This window comes from Gambusia affinis, linkage group LG17 (genome assembly GCF_019740435.1).
Source record: "Gambusia affinis linkage group LG17, SWU_Gaff_1.0, whole genome shotgun sequence".
NCBI lineage: Eukaryota > Metazoa > Chordata > Actinopteri > Cyprinodontiformes > Poeciliidae > Gambusia > Gambusia affinis.
In genome coordinates this window covers 7309554-7325575 of record NC_057884.1, presented here as the reverse complement: position 1 = coordinate 7325575, position 16022 = coordinate 7309554, and the positions used below count along the sequence as shown (strand labels likewise).

Here is a 16022-nt window from a genome sequence, read left to right as displayed (position 1 = left end):
TATTCCCTCGTGTCTATGTTGAGCCGTGCATGTGCTTTTAAAAGATGCTTTCTGACTCTGTCGTTTTGCATCCTGTTAGTGAGTGTTATCCGTGCTACCACTGTTACCAAAATGGGGACTTGCGTAACCAGCTGAAACGGAGGATTACACCCTAGACACTGTTTATTATGTTTTTGTCTTTGATCATTTCCTGATTTGTGTTTGTGAATACTTTGAAAACCTGTGCTACCTTCCTTCTGTTTCATAATTACGCGCCGTTGGTCTGTCACATAAAAGCCCAAAAGATGACATAAAAGTGTGACGTGATGAAATACGATGAAAGTTCAGAGGTCATCAGTGCGTTTGGATGGCTCTGTAGCGTACTTATTTAATTGCCAGATTGGATCTTGCACTTATGGCTCCAAACAAAGAAACCATCTGCTTTTGCAATCATCTGAGGAGAAAGCAATCTGACAGTTTTGTGTCTGGGGAAAAAAAAACAACATTCTTGTTTGCTAAGGAAGCAAAAAAAAGCACAACTATTAAGCAAAAAAGAAAAGAAAGATGATGACATTACGGTGGTCGTCGTACCATTAAGAGTGGAGAGGTTTTGTTACCTGAGCAAATTTCGCCAAAGACGTCTCAGTGCTGTTTTTATCTTCTTCTTCTCCTTCTTTTCCCAGCTGCCTGTCGGAATTGTGGCCGAGCTACATACACTTCTGTGTCTTTTAGCCACTCTGGGATCTCTGTGGTGGCTCGTAGCAGATGCTCGACAGCCGAAGGAATCGGCCATGACGGATGGATGTGTCTGTCCGAGAGGATGGAGGGGTCACCGTGGGTCTCTGCAGTGATGTAGGCACTTCCCTCCTCGGCCCCCTTGACGCTTTTAATTAACCTCTTTGGGAGGATCCGTCTTGGTAATCACAGCCTTGAAAGTCCTAGTATAAGGAATTGGCTGACCTTTTCTTCTGTCCAGTTTATTACTTTGCCTTACATTCAACAACACTACCACACAATGCAGAAGAAAACACAGAAAGTACTCCTTCTGAACTCCCATTTTCTCTTTCTTTTTCTTTCAGGAGTTTGCTCACCTCACTGAAGGCTTTTGCCTTGTCCCCTCTATTCCTCTAAATTCTCCCCTGCTGGAATTTGTTTTGCTTCGTGGAAAATAAGAACAAGTTTATTGATCCCGCCAAGAGGCGATCACGGTTTAATGGCAATTAGACGAGGTAAAACTTATGAGAGTCCTCCGTGTCTCGTCTCAGTTCTCATTTTCTCCTCCTGCGCTAATAGACCTTGTGGCCTCATTATACAGAAGCTGACAAGAAGCGTGGACATAAATAAAAATAATCTTATTTTTCACTTTAGACTTCTGAGGGACAAACAGGCCTCAGTACTCCTCAGGGAGAGCCAACTCCTCAGTGTGATGTCCCAGAACAAGCAGATCAAACGCCTCTCCTCTCGGCTTTCTTCCTATCACTCTATTTTGGTTGCCTTCTTTCATGTTGGGGAGCAGTGGCTTAAGTGGCTCTTTTTTTTTTTTTTTGGAAGGGGTGGGGGGAGCTCACTGATGGGCTCTCAAATAAAGCCTGCGAGAGTCGGGGAAATAAATTGGTTCATTCTCAGGCTGGGATTTCAGTGGCGCCCCCCACTGTCAGCTTACAGACGGTGTTAGAGCAGTTGCATCATGTCAGTTTATAGGAGTTTTACACATGTCTTATGAACGCTCAGTGGATTGAACAGATGGGGTTAAAGATTGATCCTTGAAGCCACAGCTCCCCCATGTGGACAACTTGTGCACGACAACGTTTTGATCATGCAAACCTTTGTAGATCTGAAATTGTCTTCCACCATTATCAGTCTGTTTTGTCATATTCTAACAATAAAGTCAGTACTTAAAAGAATAAAATACAAACGCTTTGTTTGTTCAACCTCTGATTGTTTACTTTAGATTTTGCATGCAGAAGTTTGAGTATTTGGTAAGTACTACATGCGAATGAAGGTGATCTGGTATGATAAGAGCAAAGTTAAAACTTTTGTCTTTCAGACCCAGAATTTACCTAAACAAATATATACACACCCATTCTGTCCTGGAAAGGTCTTAGAACTCCCCAAAATGAGATGGAGTGTCACTGGGTTACAGGATGTCTAGTTCTCCTCTTGTACCTGTTAACCCAGTAACCTAATCTTGGATAGATGGATGAATGCATGAACAAAGAGAGTGACTGATGATAGCTTGAGTTGCTAATACACGTTGAAGGCATTTGCAGTTGCCTTCCGACTTTGCGTGGAGTTTGGATGAAGGTTCTCAGTATCCTGTTGGATTTGTAAGTTTTGAGCACTGCAGAATGTGTGAAAAGAAAATTACTTGGCTCAAGTACTTCTAAGCTTGCACAACTTTCTACATATGTCCGGTTTTACAGTCTCAGCTCTGCCAACATCGGCATGTATCTATTAATTTTGGCCTCTAGGACAATTGGCAGGAATGTTTCTGTAGTGTAGATGTAAGTAACTGTTTAGTTATCGGGTGAAATTGTCCCTTTCTTGGGGGCCTTCATAATCTGCTCTCTGTGGCCCTGGGTCAACCACTGTAAGTGGGTGCCATCTATTAGTAGCAAGGTACTTTTTCCCCCCCTGTCTGCTGTGTTGAGAGCAGACAGCTTTTCTTCTTTTTTTTTCAGCAGAGCCTGCTCCAGACTCTCTATCTCAAATATCTGTGATATTTACCGGTTCTAGTTCTGAGAAATTGCTTGTGCTTCTCCCGTATTCTTCATCAGGCAAGTAACCAGAGTGGTGAGTCATTGTCTGGCAGTCTCTAAACTCTCGGGTACAGACAAGTTTATTCTACATTGTAGCATTGTGTTGGTCTAACAGCTGACCGATTTTGCTCTGCATTCAGTTATAGTCAACTAGTACAGCAGCATAAAACACTGTAAAATAAATATTGAAAGAAAGAAGGCTGATACTACAACACTATGATATAATACAGTACAGTTTGGGGTTTCTTTAATGCTTTGGTAGGTTTTCAATTTTGCACTGGAGCTACAGAATGTAATGTATATACTATAAAAATATTACATATAAGCCCTTTTTTCTGTATTAAAGCAATAATAGAGCATCTACTTATGTTTCTTATACTTTTGTAGCAAAATAATGGGTTTCCTGTGATTCATTTTGCAGTATGATCAACTGTAGGTGCCTACAAGCTAGCTGAGTTTTTCTAGTAGTACATAATTACTAGTAGTATGTAGTTGCTATATTATACTATTGTTTAATATAATTATTTGTGTGATTATAGAACATAATATTCAGTTCTGGATACAATACATGCTATTATTATTATTGTTGTTGTTATTTTATTATTATTATTTAATTCATGATATGCAGCTCTTGTAAAAACCTTTGTACTTCACGCAAAAATTGTAGAATGAACGACATTTTGTAGCCATCACAAGCAAGTCTGCAGGCAGCGAAGTACTAGTCATAAACACACCAAAGCCATTATAATCAAGGCTGTCACTCGTTTTATAGGCAATCTGCAATATCGTTGGCCTGCACTACTGTTACAGGACGTGTGCCGCAACAAATATGTGGGATATTTATCAACGCTTTACTCGTTGTTCTGTTCTGACTGTTCGGCACACTACCGGGGTCACCACGGAATGCGTACCACGGGAAACGAGCAAAGAAACCGACGGAACACCTTCACTATGGTAACTAACTGTCATTCAGCGCTGTGTCGGAAGACTTTTACTGCAGTTACGATGGAGTTGGTGCTGTGGTGGTGGCACAGAGTGCCTCGGCTACAGCGTTGGCACAGACGGGCTTTTCTGAACCGAACAGCCCGCTTGATGGTGATGGAGGCAACTTTGGTAAGAGGTCTGATAGGTGTGCAGAGGAAGAGAGAGAAGTTATTCTCAGACTGCAATATGCCTGTAACTTCTACAGTTATGTAGGAACCTGAAATTGGTTGACGATTACAGCTCCCGATTTGAAAGGGCTACTCCACCTAAATTTTCACTACTTTATTCTGCTCTGGCTTAGAAATACACCCAAGCTCTTCAAAACTTGACTAGAGTATTCTACATTGATAGCAAACTATTTAAATCCCAGTCTGTGATTTATGAAACCTTTATTTGATTTGTAAAAGTTCAACGAAGGACGATTTCATCACTTTTTTTTATTTTTTATTTTTGCATCTGCACAGTAGAATTGGTGTATTCCTCAAAAAATACAATGCTCAGCGATCCCAATCTGACTGGTAGTAGAATCATTCAAATCATCTGCCATCCATGAAACCATCCATGAAACCTTTATTTGAAGTTACTAGTTCTCATAAATGCTTTTGTATGTTTGAGTAAAACAAGGAAAATGGTGAAACAAAAACGGCTGACTGACCCATAAGGGGCTCCACATGAAACGCTCTTCTTATGCACATCTCTCTCTCTCTAGTGGATGATCCTGTCCATTTCCGTGTATCCTGATGTGAGGGCCTTCGTGAATGTTCTTCACGCAACTTTCACAGGAAACCATGGTTCGACATATGATTCTGTCCTTCTCATCAGCTGTCCCAATGAGCAGGCAGCGCAGGATATTGGCAGGTACAGATAATTTTACGGTATTATATATATATATATATATATATATATATATATATATATATATATATATATATATATATATATATATATATATATATATTGTTGGAGCTATTTATTCTTGATTTCTTTATTCATTTTGAATTTTGTTAGTTAATTCTTAAGTGTATGTTTTTTGTATTATTTACAGTATTTATTTGCAGGTTAATAATTGTTGATTCTATTTAATTTTTTGTTTTATTATTTTTTCTTATTCATTTTGAGTTAGACAGGAAGTCATGTGGGTCAGTCCACTTTTCTATAAGTATAGGGGCCTGGTAAAGGACCAGCAGGCATTTGGGTTTGGGGCCTATGGTTTTTACCAGTGCAAGAGAACAATGCAAGAGAAGTAGATAGGAGAACAAAGGAAAGTTTGAACATTGTAACTGTTTGCTGAAAAGGAAAATAAAAGCAACCAAGACAGTCAACAAGTTTGGACATCAAATTTCTTTTGCCTGCGTACAAAAACTGGACCCCAGTGCCTCTTAGTGGCTGAAGGAACTTGTATTGGATGTTTGGTTTGACAAACAATCGCCACTACAACAAGTAAAAACCTCCCCATGGATCAAGTAAAAAACCTTCCCATGGATCAAGTAAAAAACCTTTTCATGGACCAAAAGGAATAATCCCTCATCAATGGACATGTTGGATTTATGGATCTCAAGGATTACCATCAAACAAAAGGTTCTGGATCATCTTTGATGAAATCAAGTGACTTGCTGCGTCAGGCCTGGATTGACACGTCACTCATTCATCAAACTGGTACGTGGAAATATTGTTTAAGCCGTAAAGGAAAACGGTGAAACTACTGGAGTTTAAAGACATTATTTCACTGCCAAGACTGATGAGATGAGTTTCATGTGACAAGTTGACGCTTAATTGGATCAAGACGTGTGCCGACGCCCATCATGGAAATGTTTGTTCACACGAATCAACCTCTTTAAACAAAGAGACACGTTTGTGCTTTATCCTGTGGATTCCTTGTGGATTATGCTGCTGTTGAATGTTTGAAATAATTAAAAGGATCGCTAAAAATGTCCGATGTAAAGAGCAAAGTGGATGACACTCAGATGTCGCAAGAGAAAAGAAACATCAAATTCACACAAAAGGGTTTGGAGTTTTATATAAAAACATGTCAAGAAAGCCGAAGTTTAAAGTGTAAGCAAGCTTCAAAATTTATGGAGAAAATCTCCGCATCAATGACGTCACAAGAAATTGTTAAAAAGGTGTCTTCTGATTTTGTCAAATTTATTAAATGCTATCAAGATGCAACTAATTTACATGAATCATTTTTAAACTTGCCATTACCAGAAGAAGAAGTGAAAAGACAAACTGTGTATTTTCAGTCCAAGGTGACTGCATTCTCTGATTTTATGGACAATGTAAAGGTTTGGTTGCATGAAGCAGGATATCCATATACTGGACAGAAAAATAATGTTGATGATGATCAGGTTGTTGCTGATCAGGATGAAATAAACCCTGAAGACAGTGTCTCTAATGTTTCAAGTGTAAAGCCACGTTCAAAAACATCTTCACAGCAGTCTCGGACTTCATCTACCTCCTCTGCACGCATTAAAGCTGCGGCTGAAAAGGCAGCGCTCATGGAGAGATTTGCCGCATTGGACAAAAGACATCTGATCGAAGCTCAAGAGGAAGAACTGAGAAAAGAAAAAGAAAAATTGAGAAGAGAAAAAGAAAAATTAGATTTGGAAACAGAGTTGGCAGCAACTAATGCAAAACTTAATGTTTTAAACATGAATTCAGTTGCTGGTTCTAAACAATCCGATGGCATGAACTCTTATTTTGAAAGAGCCAAAGTAAAGGACACGCTCTTGTTAAATCCTCGTGCTAATGAGTTTGTTCCGAATGAAAGGGCAAATTCTTCATCTGACTCTCCTGTTGTTAGACCTAAACAGAGGCAGAAACAATTTCAAAATGACCAGATGAGAGTAAATGTTGATTCTTCAACTCGAGCAACACAGCAAACGCAATTTCAATTTCCTTTTTTGACCGAGGACTGTCAGAATGATATGGTGAACATCATGCAAAGACAAAATGACATCACTGCCTTACTTGTAAAACAAAACATATCGTCTGTTCTCCCATCCAGAAACATCCCTGTGTTTGATGGGGACCCCCTGCAGTACAGATCATTTATCAATGCTTTTGAGAACGGAGTGGAAGCTAAAACTGACAATTCGAGTGACTGTTTGCACTTCTTAGAGCAGTTCACTAGGGGGCAGCCTAAAGATCTGGTGCATAGCTGTCAGCACTTACCTCCTGATCAAGGTTATTCTAAAGCCAAATATCTTCTTGAAGAACATTTTGGAAATGAAAATAAAATTGCTTCTGCATATATGGAGAAGATTATGAGTTGGACACCAATAAAAGGTGATGATGTGAAAAGTCTTCAATCATTCTCTCTTTTCCTTCAAGGTTGTTCAAATTTAACACAACAAATTGTTTACATGAAAGAGTTGGATTTACCTTTAAATATGAGAACGATCGTCATGAAACTCCCATACAAACTGAGGGAAAAATGGAGAGTTACTGCATATGAGCTGCAGGAACAAAATGGCCACCGAGCGTTGTTCACTGATCTGGTTGCTTTCATAGTAAAAGAAGTAAAAGTAGCATCAGATCCAGTGTTTGGCAACATCCAAGACCCACCAACTGTGAGCAACTCTAAAGTTTCAAGTTCCAACAAGCAAAGGAAAAGAGGAAGCAGTTTTGCCACTAATGTCAGCACAATTCCAGAAGCCAGAACTCAGTTGACTGAAAACAAGACCAAGTCTACTGTTCTTTACAGCTGCTTGTTTTGTTTACAAAGAAATCATCTATTGGAAAACTGTATGCAGTTTAAAGCTAAAATGCATCGGGACAAGTTGACCTTCATTAAACAAAAGGGGATTTGTTTTGGTTGTTTGAAAGTTGGTCACACAAGCAAAGACTGCAGGAGTCGTTTGGATTGCAACGTGTGTCACCAAAAGCATCCAGGGGTTCTTCACATAGAGCAAAAGGAACCAGGAGCCTCTTCAGAACAAACCCAACAGACAACAAGGTCTCATGTCAACTTTTCAACTGCAACCACTCAGACATGTGGGCATATTGGGGCCGGTCATAATGATGATGCTGTTTTTTCTATTGTTGCAGTTAAAGTTAAAAGTCAAAAGAGCAACAAAGTTGTACAAACATATGCATTTCTTGATCCAGGAAGTTCAGGTACGTTTTGTACAGAAACTCTGGCAAAAAGTCTGAACTTAAAGGGCAAAAGGACAAATATTCTGCTGAGAACAATGAATCAAAATAAGATTGTTAATGTACAAGTTTTGTCTGGTTTGGAAATCTCTGAATTGAAAACAAATGATTTCATAGCATTGCCAGATGTTTTGACTCAAAGGACTATGCCAGTTTCTACACTGAATATTCCCCAGCAAAAGGACATTGATCAGTGGCCTCATCTTAAACCTGTTAAGCTTCATAACATCAATGCAGATGTGCAACTATTGATAGGAACTGATGCTTCAAATGTTTTAGAGCCCTGGGAGGTGATAAACAGTGTGGATGGTGGGCCTTATGCTGTAAAAACTAAAGTTGGCTGGGTCATAAATGGTCCTCTGCGCACTGGAAACAGCAGAAATAAAAATATCTGCACTGCTGTAACAGCCAACAGGATCTCTGTTGAGCATCTTAAAGAAATGCTGGTCAATCAGTACAATCATGACTTTAATGAAAGATCATCAGAGGAGAAAACTGAAATGTCCAGAGAGGATTTGCATTTTATGAAGATTGTTAATAACTCAACAAAACTTGTTGGAAGTCATTATCATATTGACTTACCTTTCAGGAGTGAAAGTCCCAGCTTGCCAAATAATATCTGTGTTGCAGAGCAGCGCCTTCAGAACCTCAGGAGGAGATTTGAAAAGGATTCTCAATACAAGGAGGAATATACTGCATGTGTGAACAACATGCTGCAACAAGGATATGCTGAGGCTGTACCAGCAGATGAGCTACAGAAAGGTAATGGACAACTGTGGTACATTCCTCATCATGGAGTGCATCATCCCACAAAAGGCAAGTTAAGAGTTGTATTTGATTGTGGATCAACTTATAAAGGAGCATCACTGAATAGTCAGCTTCTGCAGGGACCTGACCTCACAAACTCTCTGGTTGGAGTTCTCATCAGATTTAGAAAAGAGCCTGTTGCACTGATGGCTGACATCGATGCCATGTTTCACCAAGTGTATGTCTCTGAGAAACATGTCAACTTTCTCCGTTTCCTGTGGTGGAAAGATGGTGACACTTCAAAACCTGCACAGGAGTTCAGGATGTTGGTTCATTTATTTGGAGCAGTGTCTTCACCAAGCTGTGCAAATTATGCTCTGCAAAGAACTGCTGATGATAACGTACAACAGTTTCCAGCTGAAGTGGTTCATACAATCAAAAATAACTTTTATGTGGATGACTGTTTAAAATCTGTTCCCACAGAAGAAGATGCAGTGCACATGGTGAAGAGGCTGACAGAGCTCTGCTCTAAAGGAGGATTCATGCTTTCAAAGTGGGTAAGCAACTGTCGCACAGTGCTCATGTCAATCCCAGAGGAAAGGAGAGCAAAAGAAATTAAAAGTCTGGATTTGGACAAAGATAAACTTCCAGTCGAGAGAGTATTGGGTTTACAGTGGAGCATTGAAACTGATGAGTTCAAGTTCAGAACATCTGTGCAGGACCACCCACACACCAGAAGGGGCATTTTGTCTGTAGTTAGCTCACTGTATGATCCTTTGGGAATCCTGGCTCCCTTCAGTATGCCAGCTAAACTATTACTGCAAGATCTTTGTCGACAGAATTTGAAGTGGGATGAAGTTATTCCCCGTTCTCTTTCTAGGAAGTGGCTTGATTGGCTGGAGGATCTCCAGCTGATATCCAGTTTTAAAGTAGACCGTTGCATCAAACCAAGCTGCATTAGAAAAACAGATAAAGCACAACTTCATCATTTCTCTGACGCAAGTCAAGATGGCTATGGAACAGTGTCATATTTAAAACTGGAAAAGAATAACATCTCACATGTTGCTTTCATTCTAGGAAAAGCAAGAGTTGCTCCTATGAAGCAAACAACAATCCCCAGGTTAGAACTGACAGCTGCTGTTCTTGCTGTCCGAGTGAATAAACTGCTGCAAAAGGAGCTGCAAATACAGTTGGAAAAACTTGTTTTCTGGACTGATAGTACAACGGTACTAAAATACATCTCCAGTGAAACCAGAAGATTTCACACCTTTGTTGCAAACAGAATCTCTGTCATCCGAGAAGCAACAGATGTGAATCAGTGGAGATATGTTTCCTCCAAGGAGAATCCTCCAGATGATGCATCCAGAGGTATGAGAGCTGAGGAGTTCCTCAAATGCAGGAGGTGGATAAATGGGCCTGAATTTCTCCACAGATCAGAAGAGGAATGGCCTAAACTGGATGTGGATCACCGTGCAATTCCTGCAGATGATCCAGAGGTCAAAAGGGACCTAACAGTGAGTGTTATTGTGAATGAATCACAAAATGCTACAAACTATCTGATTCATTATTTTTCATCTTGGACAAAGCTTAAAACCTCTGTTGCCTGGTTTTTAAAGCTGAAGAACATCTTGATGTTGTTGCAACAGAAAAGGAAAGAGTTTGCTGCTGCAGACCTGAATAACAATAATCCAGAAAATCAAAAGAAAGAATTGGAAAAGCAGATGGAAAGGTTCAAGACCACTCTGAAGAAAGAAAATCTGACTCCTGAAGACTTGGCCAAGGCAGAACTATCTATTGTTCGGTTTGCACAACAGCAGAAATTTACAACTGAAATTGCTTTAATCAACAGTGGGCTTAAAGCAGTATCCATGAAAAGTTCTCTATACAAACTTGACCCAGTATTGGATGCTGGGGTCCTCAGAGTGGGTGGCAGGTTGAACAAAACAGCCATGCCTGTTGAAGCAAAGCATCCTGTAATTTTGACAAAGGATATGTATGTATCTAACCTGATTTTACGCCATATTCATCAACAGTTGGGACATGCAGGAAGAGCTCATATGCTGTCAAGATTAAGACAAAAATACTGGATAATAAATGCTAATTCAGCTGCCAGAAAAGTCATCTCTCATTGTGTTGTTTGCAGACGTAACAGAGGAAAGTTTGTTGAACAAAAGATGGCAGATCTGCCAGAAGAAAGAGTTCTGCCAGCCACCGCTCCTTTCACAAATGTTGGAGTGGATTACTTTGGTCCTGTAAGTGTTAAAAGAGGACGAAGTCTCCTGAAAAGGTATGGAGTTCTGTTCACTTGTTTCACCAGCCGTGCAGTACATCTGGAAATTGCTTACACCCTCAATACAGATTCCTGTATAAATGCAATCCGCAGGTTTATCTGTAGAAGAGGCCAAGTTTCAACCATCAGGTCTGATAATGCCACAAATTTTGTTGGTGCAAATCGAGAGTTGAAAGAGAGTTTGGCTGAACTGAACCATGCTAAAATTCAAAATGCTTTTGTGCAGGACGGAATCAAATGGAACTTTAACATCCCAGCAGCCTCTCACCAAGGTGGAGTTTGGGAGCGTCTGATTCGTTCCATAAGAAGTATTTTAGTCTCAGTTCTTAAAGAACAAGTCTTGGATGATGAAGGGCTTCAAACAGTCTTTTGTGAAGTTGAATCCATATTAAACGACAGACCCATTACTAAAGTTTCAGATGACTCAAATGATCTTGAGGCACTCACACCAAATCACTTGTTGTTGATGAAAAACAAACCAGTTTTGCCACCAGGATTGTTCAATCAAAAAGATATTTATGTCAGGAAAAGGTGGAAACAAGTACAATATATGGCAGAGCTGTTCTGGAAAAGATGGCTTTCTGAATACTTACCTTTGATGCAGGAAAGACAAAAATGGACAAGAACTAAAAGATGTCTCATTCCTGGAGATGTTGTCTTAATTGCAGACTCTACAGCTCCAAGAGGATCATGGATGATGGCCAAAGTTTTGAGTGTAAACCAGGACGGACAGGGCTTGGTGCGTTCAGTGCAACTGCAAACCAAGACCAGTGTGTTGGAAAGACCTGTGACCAAACTTCTGTTGCTACTGGAAGCATCACCCTGAGGAATTGAGGACATGTTTGAAGGAATAGCTCATTTTCCTTTTAAAGTAATTGTGACAATATTCACAATTAGGGGCCGGAGTGTTGGAGCTATTTATTCTTGATTTCTTTATTCATTTGAATTTTGTTAGTTAATTCTTAAGTGTATGTTTTTTGTATTATTTACAGTATTTATTTGCAGGTTAATAATTGTTGATTCTATTTAATTTTTTGTTTTATTATTTTTTCTTATTCATTTTGAGTTAGACAGGAAGTCATGTGGGTCAGTCCACTTTTCTATAAGTATAGGGGCCTGGTAAAGGACCAGCAGGCATTTGGGTTTGGGGCCTATGGTTTTTACCAGTGCAAGAGAACAATGCAAGAGAAGTAGATAGGAGAACAAAGGAAAGTTTGAACATTGTAACTGTTTGCTGAAAAGGAAAATAAAAGCAACCAAGACAGTCAACAAGTTTGGACATCAAATTTCTTTTGCCTGCGTACAAAAACTGGACCCCAGTGCCTCTTAGTGGCTGAAGGAACTTGTATTGGATGTTTGGTTTGACAAACAATCGCCACTACATATATATATATATATATATATATATATATATATATATATATATGTATGTATGTATGTATGTATGTATGTATGTATATGTATGTATATATATATATATATATGTATGTATGTATGTATATATATGTATGTATATATATATATATGTATGTATGTATGTATGTATATATATATATATATGTATATATATATATATGTATATATATATATATGTATATATGTATATATATATATATATATATATGTATATATATATATATATATGTATGTATATATATATATATATATATATATATATATATGTATATATATATATATATATGTATGTATATATATATATGTATATATATATGTATGTATGTATATATATATATATGTATATATATATATATGTATGTATATATATATATGTATATATATATATATATATATATGTATGTATATATATATATGTATATATATATATATATATATTAATGTTGGAGAGATTTACATTAGAATAACATTGCATCAGTCTTTATTGCAACAGTTTTTGGATTTAAGTCTTTCTGAAAAATTGTGAAAATATTTGTTTCATGTCTGGGTTTTTAGAAGATTTTTTTTCTGATTAAATCTGTAATTTAGTCAAAGTGATGTAACCAGTTCAAAGTTAATCATCTTAGTTCAACTTTGGCCAAAACAATGTTGAACCACTAACTCAAGAGTTGTATTTATTCCCTTGTTGTTTTTAGTGAAATTGTAAGCACAGCGTTCTTTCTCTCAATGTAATAAAGTCACAAAAACTGAAGACTATTAGACTTTATCGATTCATTTTCTCAGTTTTTTTAAATTGAGGTTCATTTGATTTTAATAATTTATTTTTACCTCTCTTTATATCCGCCAACTGTTTTTCTCTGCTTTTTTTCTTTATCAGATCTGTAATGGAAAGAAACCTGGCAGCCAGAGTGAACATTCTCCCCGGGAACACAGCAATGTAAATCCCACACGAGTCGGAGAAAAAGATGTTTCCTTCACAATCACTGAAGTTCTAATTGGTTTTCCCCATGAGTAAGCTGTTAGCTTCCCAATGTGGTCATGTTTTTTATATGGATGAGTTAACGTCCTTGTTTATGAGTAACCACAAAAAGAAAGGAAGTCTAAAAGACTGTGTTTTAGATATTAACTCAACATAGGTTTTCCATAGAACCAGAGAACACATGTACCATGCTTTCAGACAAACAGGCTTCGACTGAAATAAACACAATGTGCAGTTGAAATCCGATATTTACATGCATACATCTTTTCTTCACTGTCTGAAGTTAAATCAGGCCAAACTTCTCTTGTTTTAGATTAGTTGGAATAACAAATATATTCCCATTTGACAAATGTCAGAAAACATATTGAGAAAGTTTTTTAGAGTTTTCTTTTGTAACTTTCTTTGAATTCAGAAGTTTCCATACAATTGGTCAGAAATTGGGAATATTTGTCTTTTAAGCAGGAAGACTTTGATCACACCCTTTGGATGCAAGTAAGTCTGATTTTTTAAACAAAGTCACTGGATGTTTGTAACCCTAAATTATATGAAATTAAAATAAAAATAACTTCAGATTTTTTATTGAAGCCTTCTTTGCTAGAAGGCCCAGTCAAAGTCCACCCCTAAATCCAGATGTGAATATGTGGTTTGACTTCAAAATGTATCTAATCTGAAGGAACTTCAAATATTTCGCAAAGAGAAATTGGGGGGAACAAATAGGTCAGTATGTATAGCATTGAAGCAGGGGGATCAGAACAAATGCACACCACACTTTTCAAATATTTTAGCTCAAAATGGTTTATCCCTGTATTTTCTTTGGTTTCTTTTAAATGTCCTAACAGCGTCTTGCCACTGCTTGCAGCTTTCTATTCTGTTATGTTTTGTGGTTCATCAGGTACAAATGGAAAAGTAAAACCCAAGTTGGAAGTGGTATCCTGATTGTAAGCTGTTTTCAATTCATTCCAACTCACTGTTTTCAATTCTGGAGCAGAACACACGTTTTTAATTGTGTTGTGTCGTTGCAGCTGGTGAAAACACTGTCCACGATCAGGGCAGTTGAAACTCATGTAAGGTGAGGAGATTAAAAAGTTGTTTTTTTTTACTTGTTATCATATGTCAATTCATTTGCTTTTAGACCTTTTGGTAAAATGTCAAAAAGTATGTCAAAAAGGAAGATCTAAATAAAGACAATTCATATAATTTAAAATATAATGTTAGTGAACATCAAGCATGTCATTATAGGCACAGGCCTGAGCAAATTCTACTAACAATTAGACTATACTTGTTTTAGCAGGACAATTAACATGTAGCTTGCTTGTTTGACTGGCAATCCCTGCTATAAACTAAATAGCAAGTTTATACATTTTGCAGCTGAAGAGTAAATGAGTAATCCAATAGCTCCTGGATGCAACTGTTCCTGTAGGACTGTTCTGCACTATTCCTGAGGCAACAATTCACCAATTTGTGCTTGACAATGTTTCACTTTGTATCACTTGTTATAAGTAGTTAAAAATTCCTTGTTTGTTGCAAAAATGTCATACGCTAATGCTAGCTCATTCACTGGCGTCTTAAAAGCATGTGCAAATTGCGTAATGTTGTGGCTTAAGTAAGATTCAGCCTGGATTCTTTTACGCATCAGGCTTAAAACTTGCATTTGACAACTCTTGATCACTTAGTATGATTTTAAACTCTTTGCTATTTTCTGGCTCCCTTCAAGGTCCATCAATCCCTGTGCGAAATTAGAAGCCAAGTTTTTCGTAGGACGGTATTCGGCTTTACACGAAGCGGATAACGACATATTTCCTTTAAGACTGATAAAAGCTTGAAATCAAAGCCTGTCACATCGTGTACAGCAGTCAGACAAGAAGGACTGAGCTGCGTGTGTGCACGCTATGGTTCAAAGTTCTCAGAAAACGTTCTGCGTAGTTCATGTTTGTTACTGATATTTAATCTGTTTTGTTGTTTATAGAAGAGAAATAAAGTTTTTTATTGGAAGACATGTTTCTGACACTTTGTTGACATGGAAATTGAAACAGTTTTGAAGGCAAAGGGATATCCAATTGGGTATCCATATATTTTAAAATTTAGTCATAAGGAGGAAAATTAATATTTTATAGGCAAATTTCAGATTAGTTATGTTGTGTGGGGTCTCTAAATCAGGTTCACATAACAGTTAAACTACCGGTACTTTTACAGACCTATTTTTAGTACTTATTAAACTTCTGACAACCCATGTTTTTACCAATATTACCAGAAATTCAAGAGTTAATTTAAATGTGTTCATTTACAGTCCTAGCACTTAAGCATAGTTTACAATTTCTTAATCGAAACGCTATTCCAGCAGCTTGATGTTAGCTGTTGGTTTTGTCCATTCCTATTTCCATTTATTTGATGCATGTGTTAGATCTTTACCCCGTTGGAACACCAAATTCTTAGATTCTTAGCAGAAATAGTATCAAAAGTTTGAGCTAGATTAGTGATGTTTAGGGTTAGGTGTGCACCAAAAGCTTTAATTTGTATCGCTCTTACTTTAGATTTACTAACAAAACTGCCAATGTGATGCATTTAAAGATGCCTAAACCAAGAACAGGAAGAAGAAAATAAAAGATTATTTATTTTGTCTTAGGCCCAGCCATTCAGCACACATTCAGAGCAGGTCCAGTAGCTGATAAGTGTGTGGACCATTAGTTTTTAATTCAAACAAAATTTGTGTATTATT

At 37.7% G+C, this 16022-nt stretch overlaps 1 protein-coding gene across 1 annotated transcript; it reads left to right on the top strand.

Annotated features, from left to right (window-relative positions):
* Positions 1-3686: 3686 nt before the first annotated feature.
* zgc:63972 (protein CutA homolog) lies at positions 3687-15292 on the top strand. The gene is made up of 6 exons (XM_044144581.1): positions 3687-3851; positions 4432-4580; positions 13205-13264; positions 14199-14244; positions 14329-14375; positions 15021-15292. The coding sequence occupies exons 1-6, from the start codon at positions 3690-3692 to the stop codon at positions 15127-15129; spliced, it is 573 nt and encodes a 190-aa protein (XP_044000516.1). The 5' UTR covers positions 3687-3689; the 3' UTR covers positions 15130-15292.
* The last annotated feature ends 730 nt before the right edge of the window (positions 15293-16022 follow it).

What these genes read in the sequence shown, in the direction of transcription:
- zgc:63972 (XM_044144581.1), top strand. Translation starts at nt 3,690, where the DNA reads ATGGTAACTAACTGTCATTCAGCGCTGTGTCGGAAGACTTTTACTGCA. An exon ending in TGGTGATGGAGGCAACTTTG is followed by an intron (nt 3,852 to 4,431) that starts GTAAGAGGTCTG and finishes CTCTCTCTCTAG; the next exon opens with TGGATGATCCTGTCCATTTC. An exon ending in CTCCCCGGGAACACAGCAAT is followed by an intron (nt 13,265 to 14,198) that starts GTAAATCCCACA and finishes GTGGTTCATCAG; the next exon opens with GTACAAATGGAAAAGTAAAA.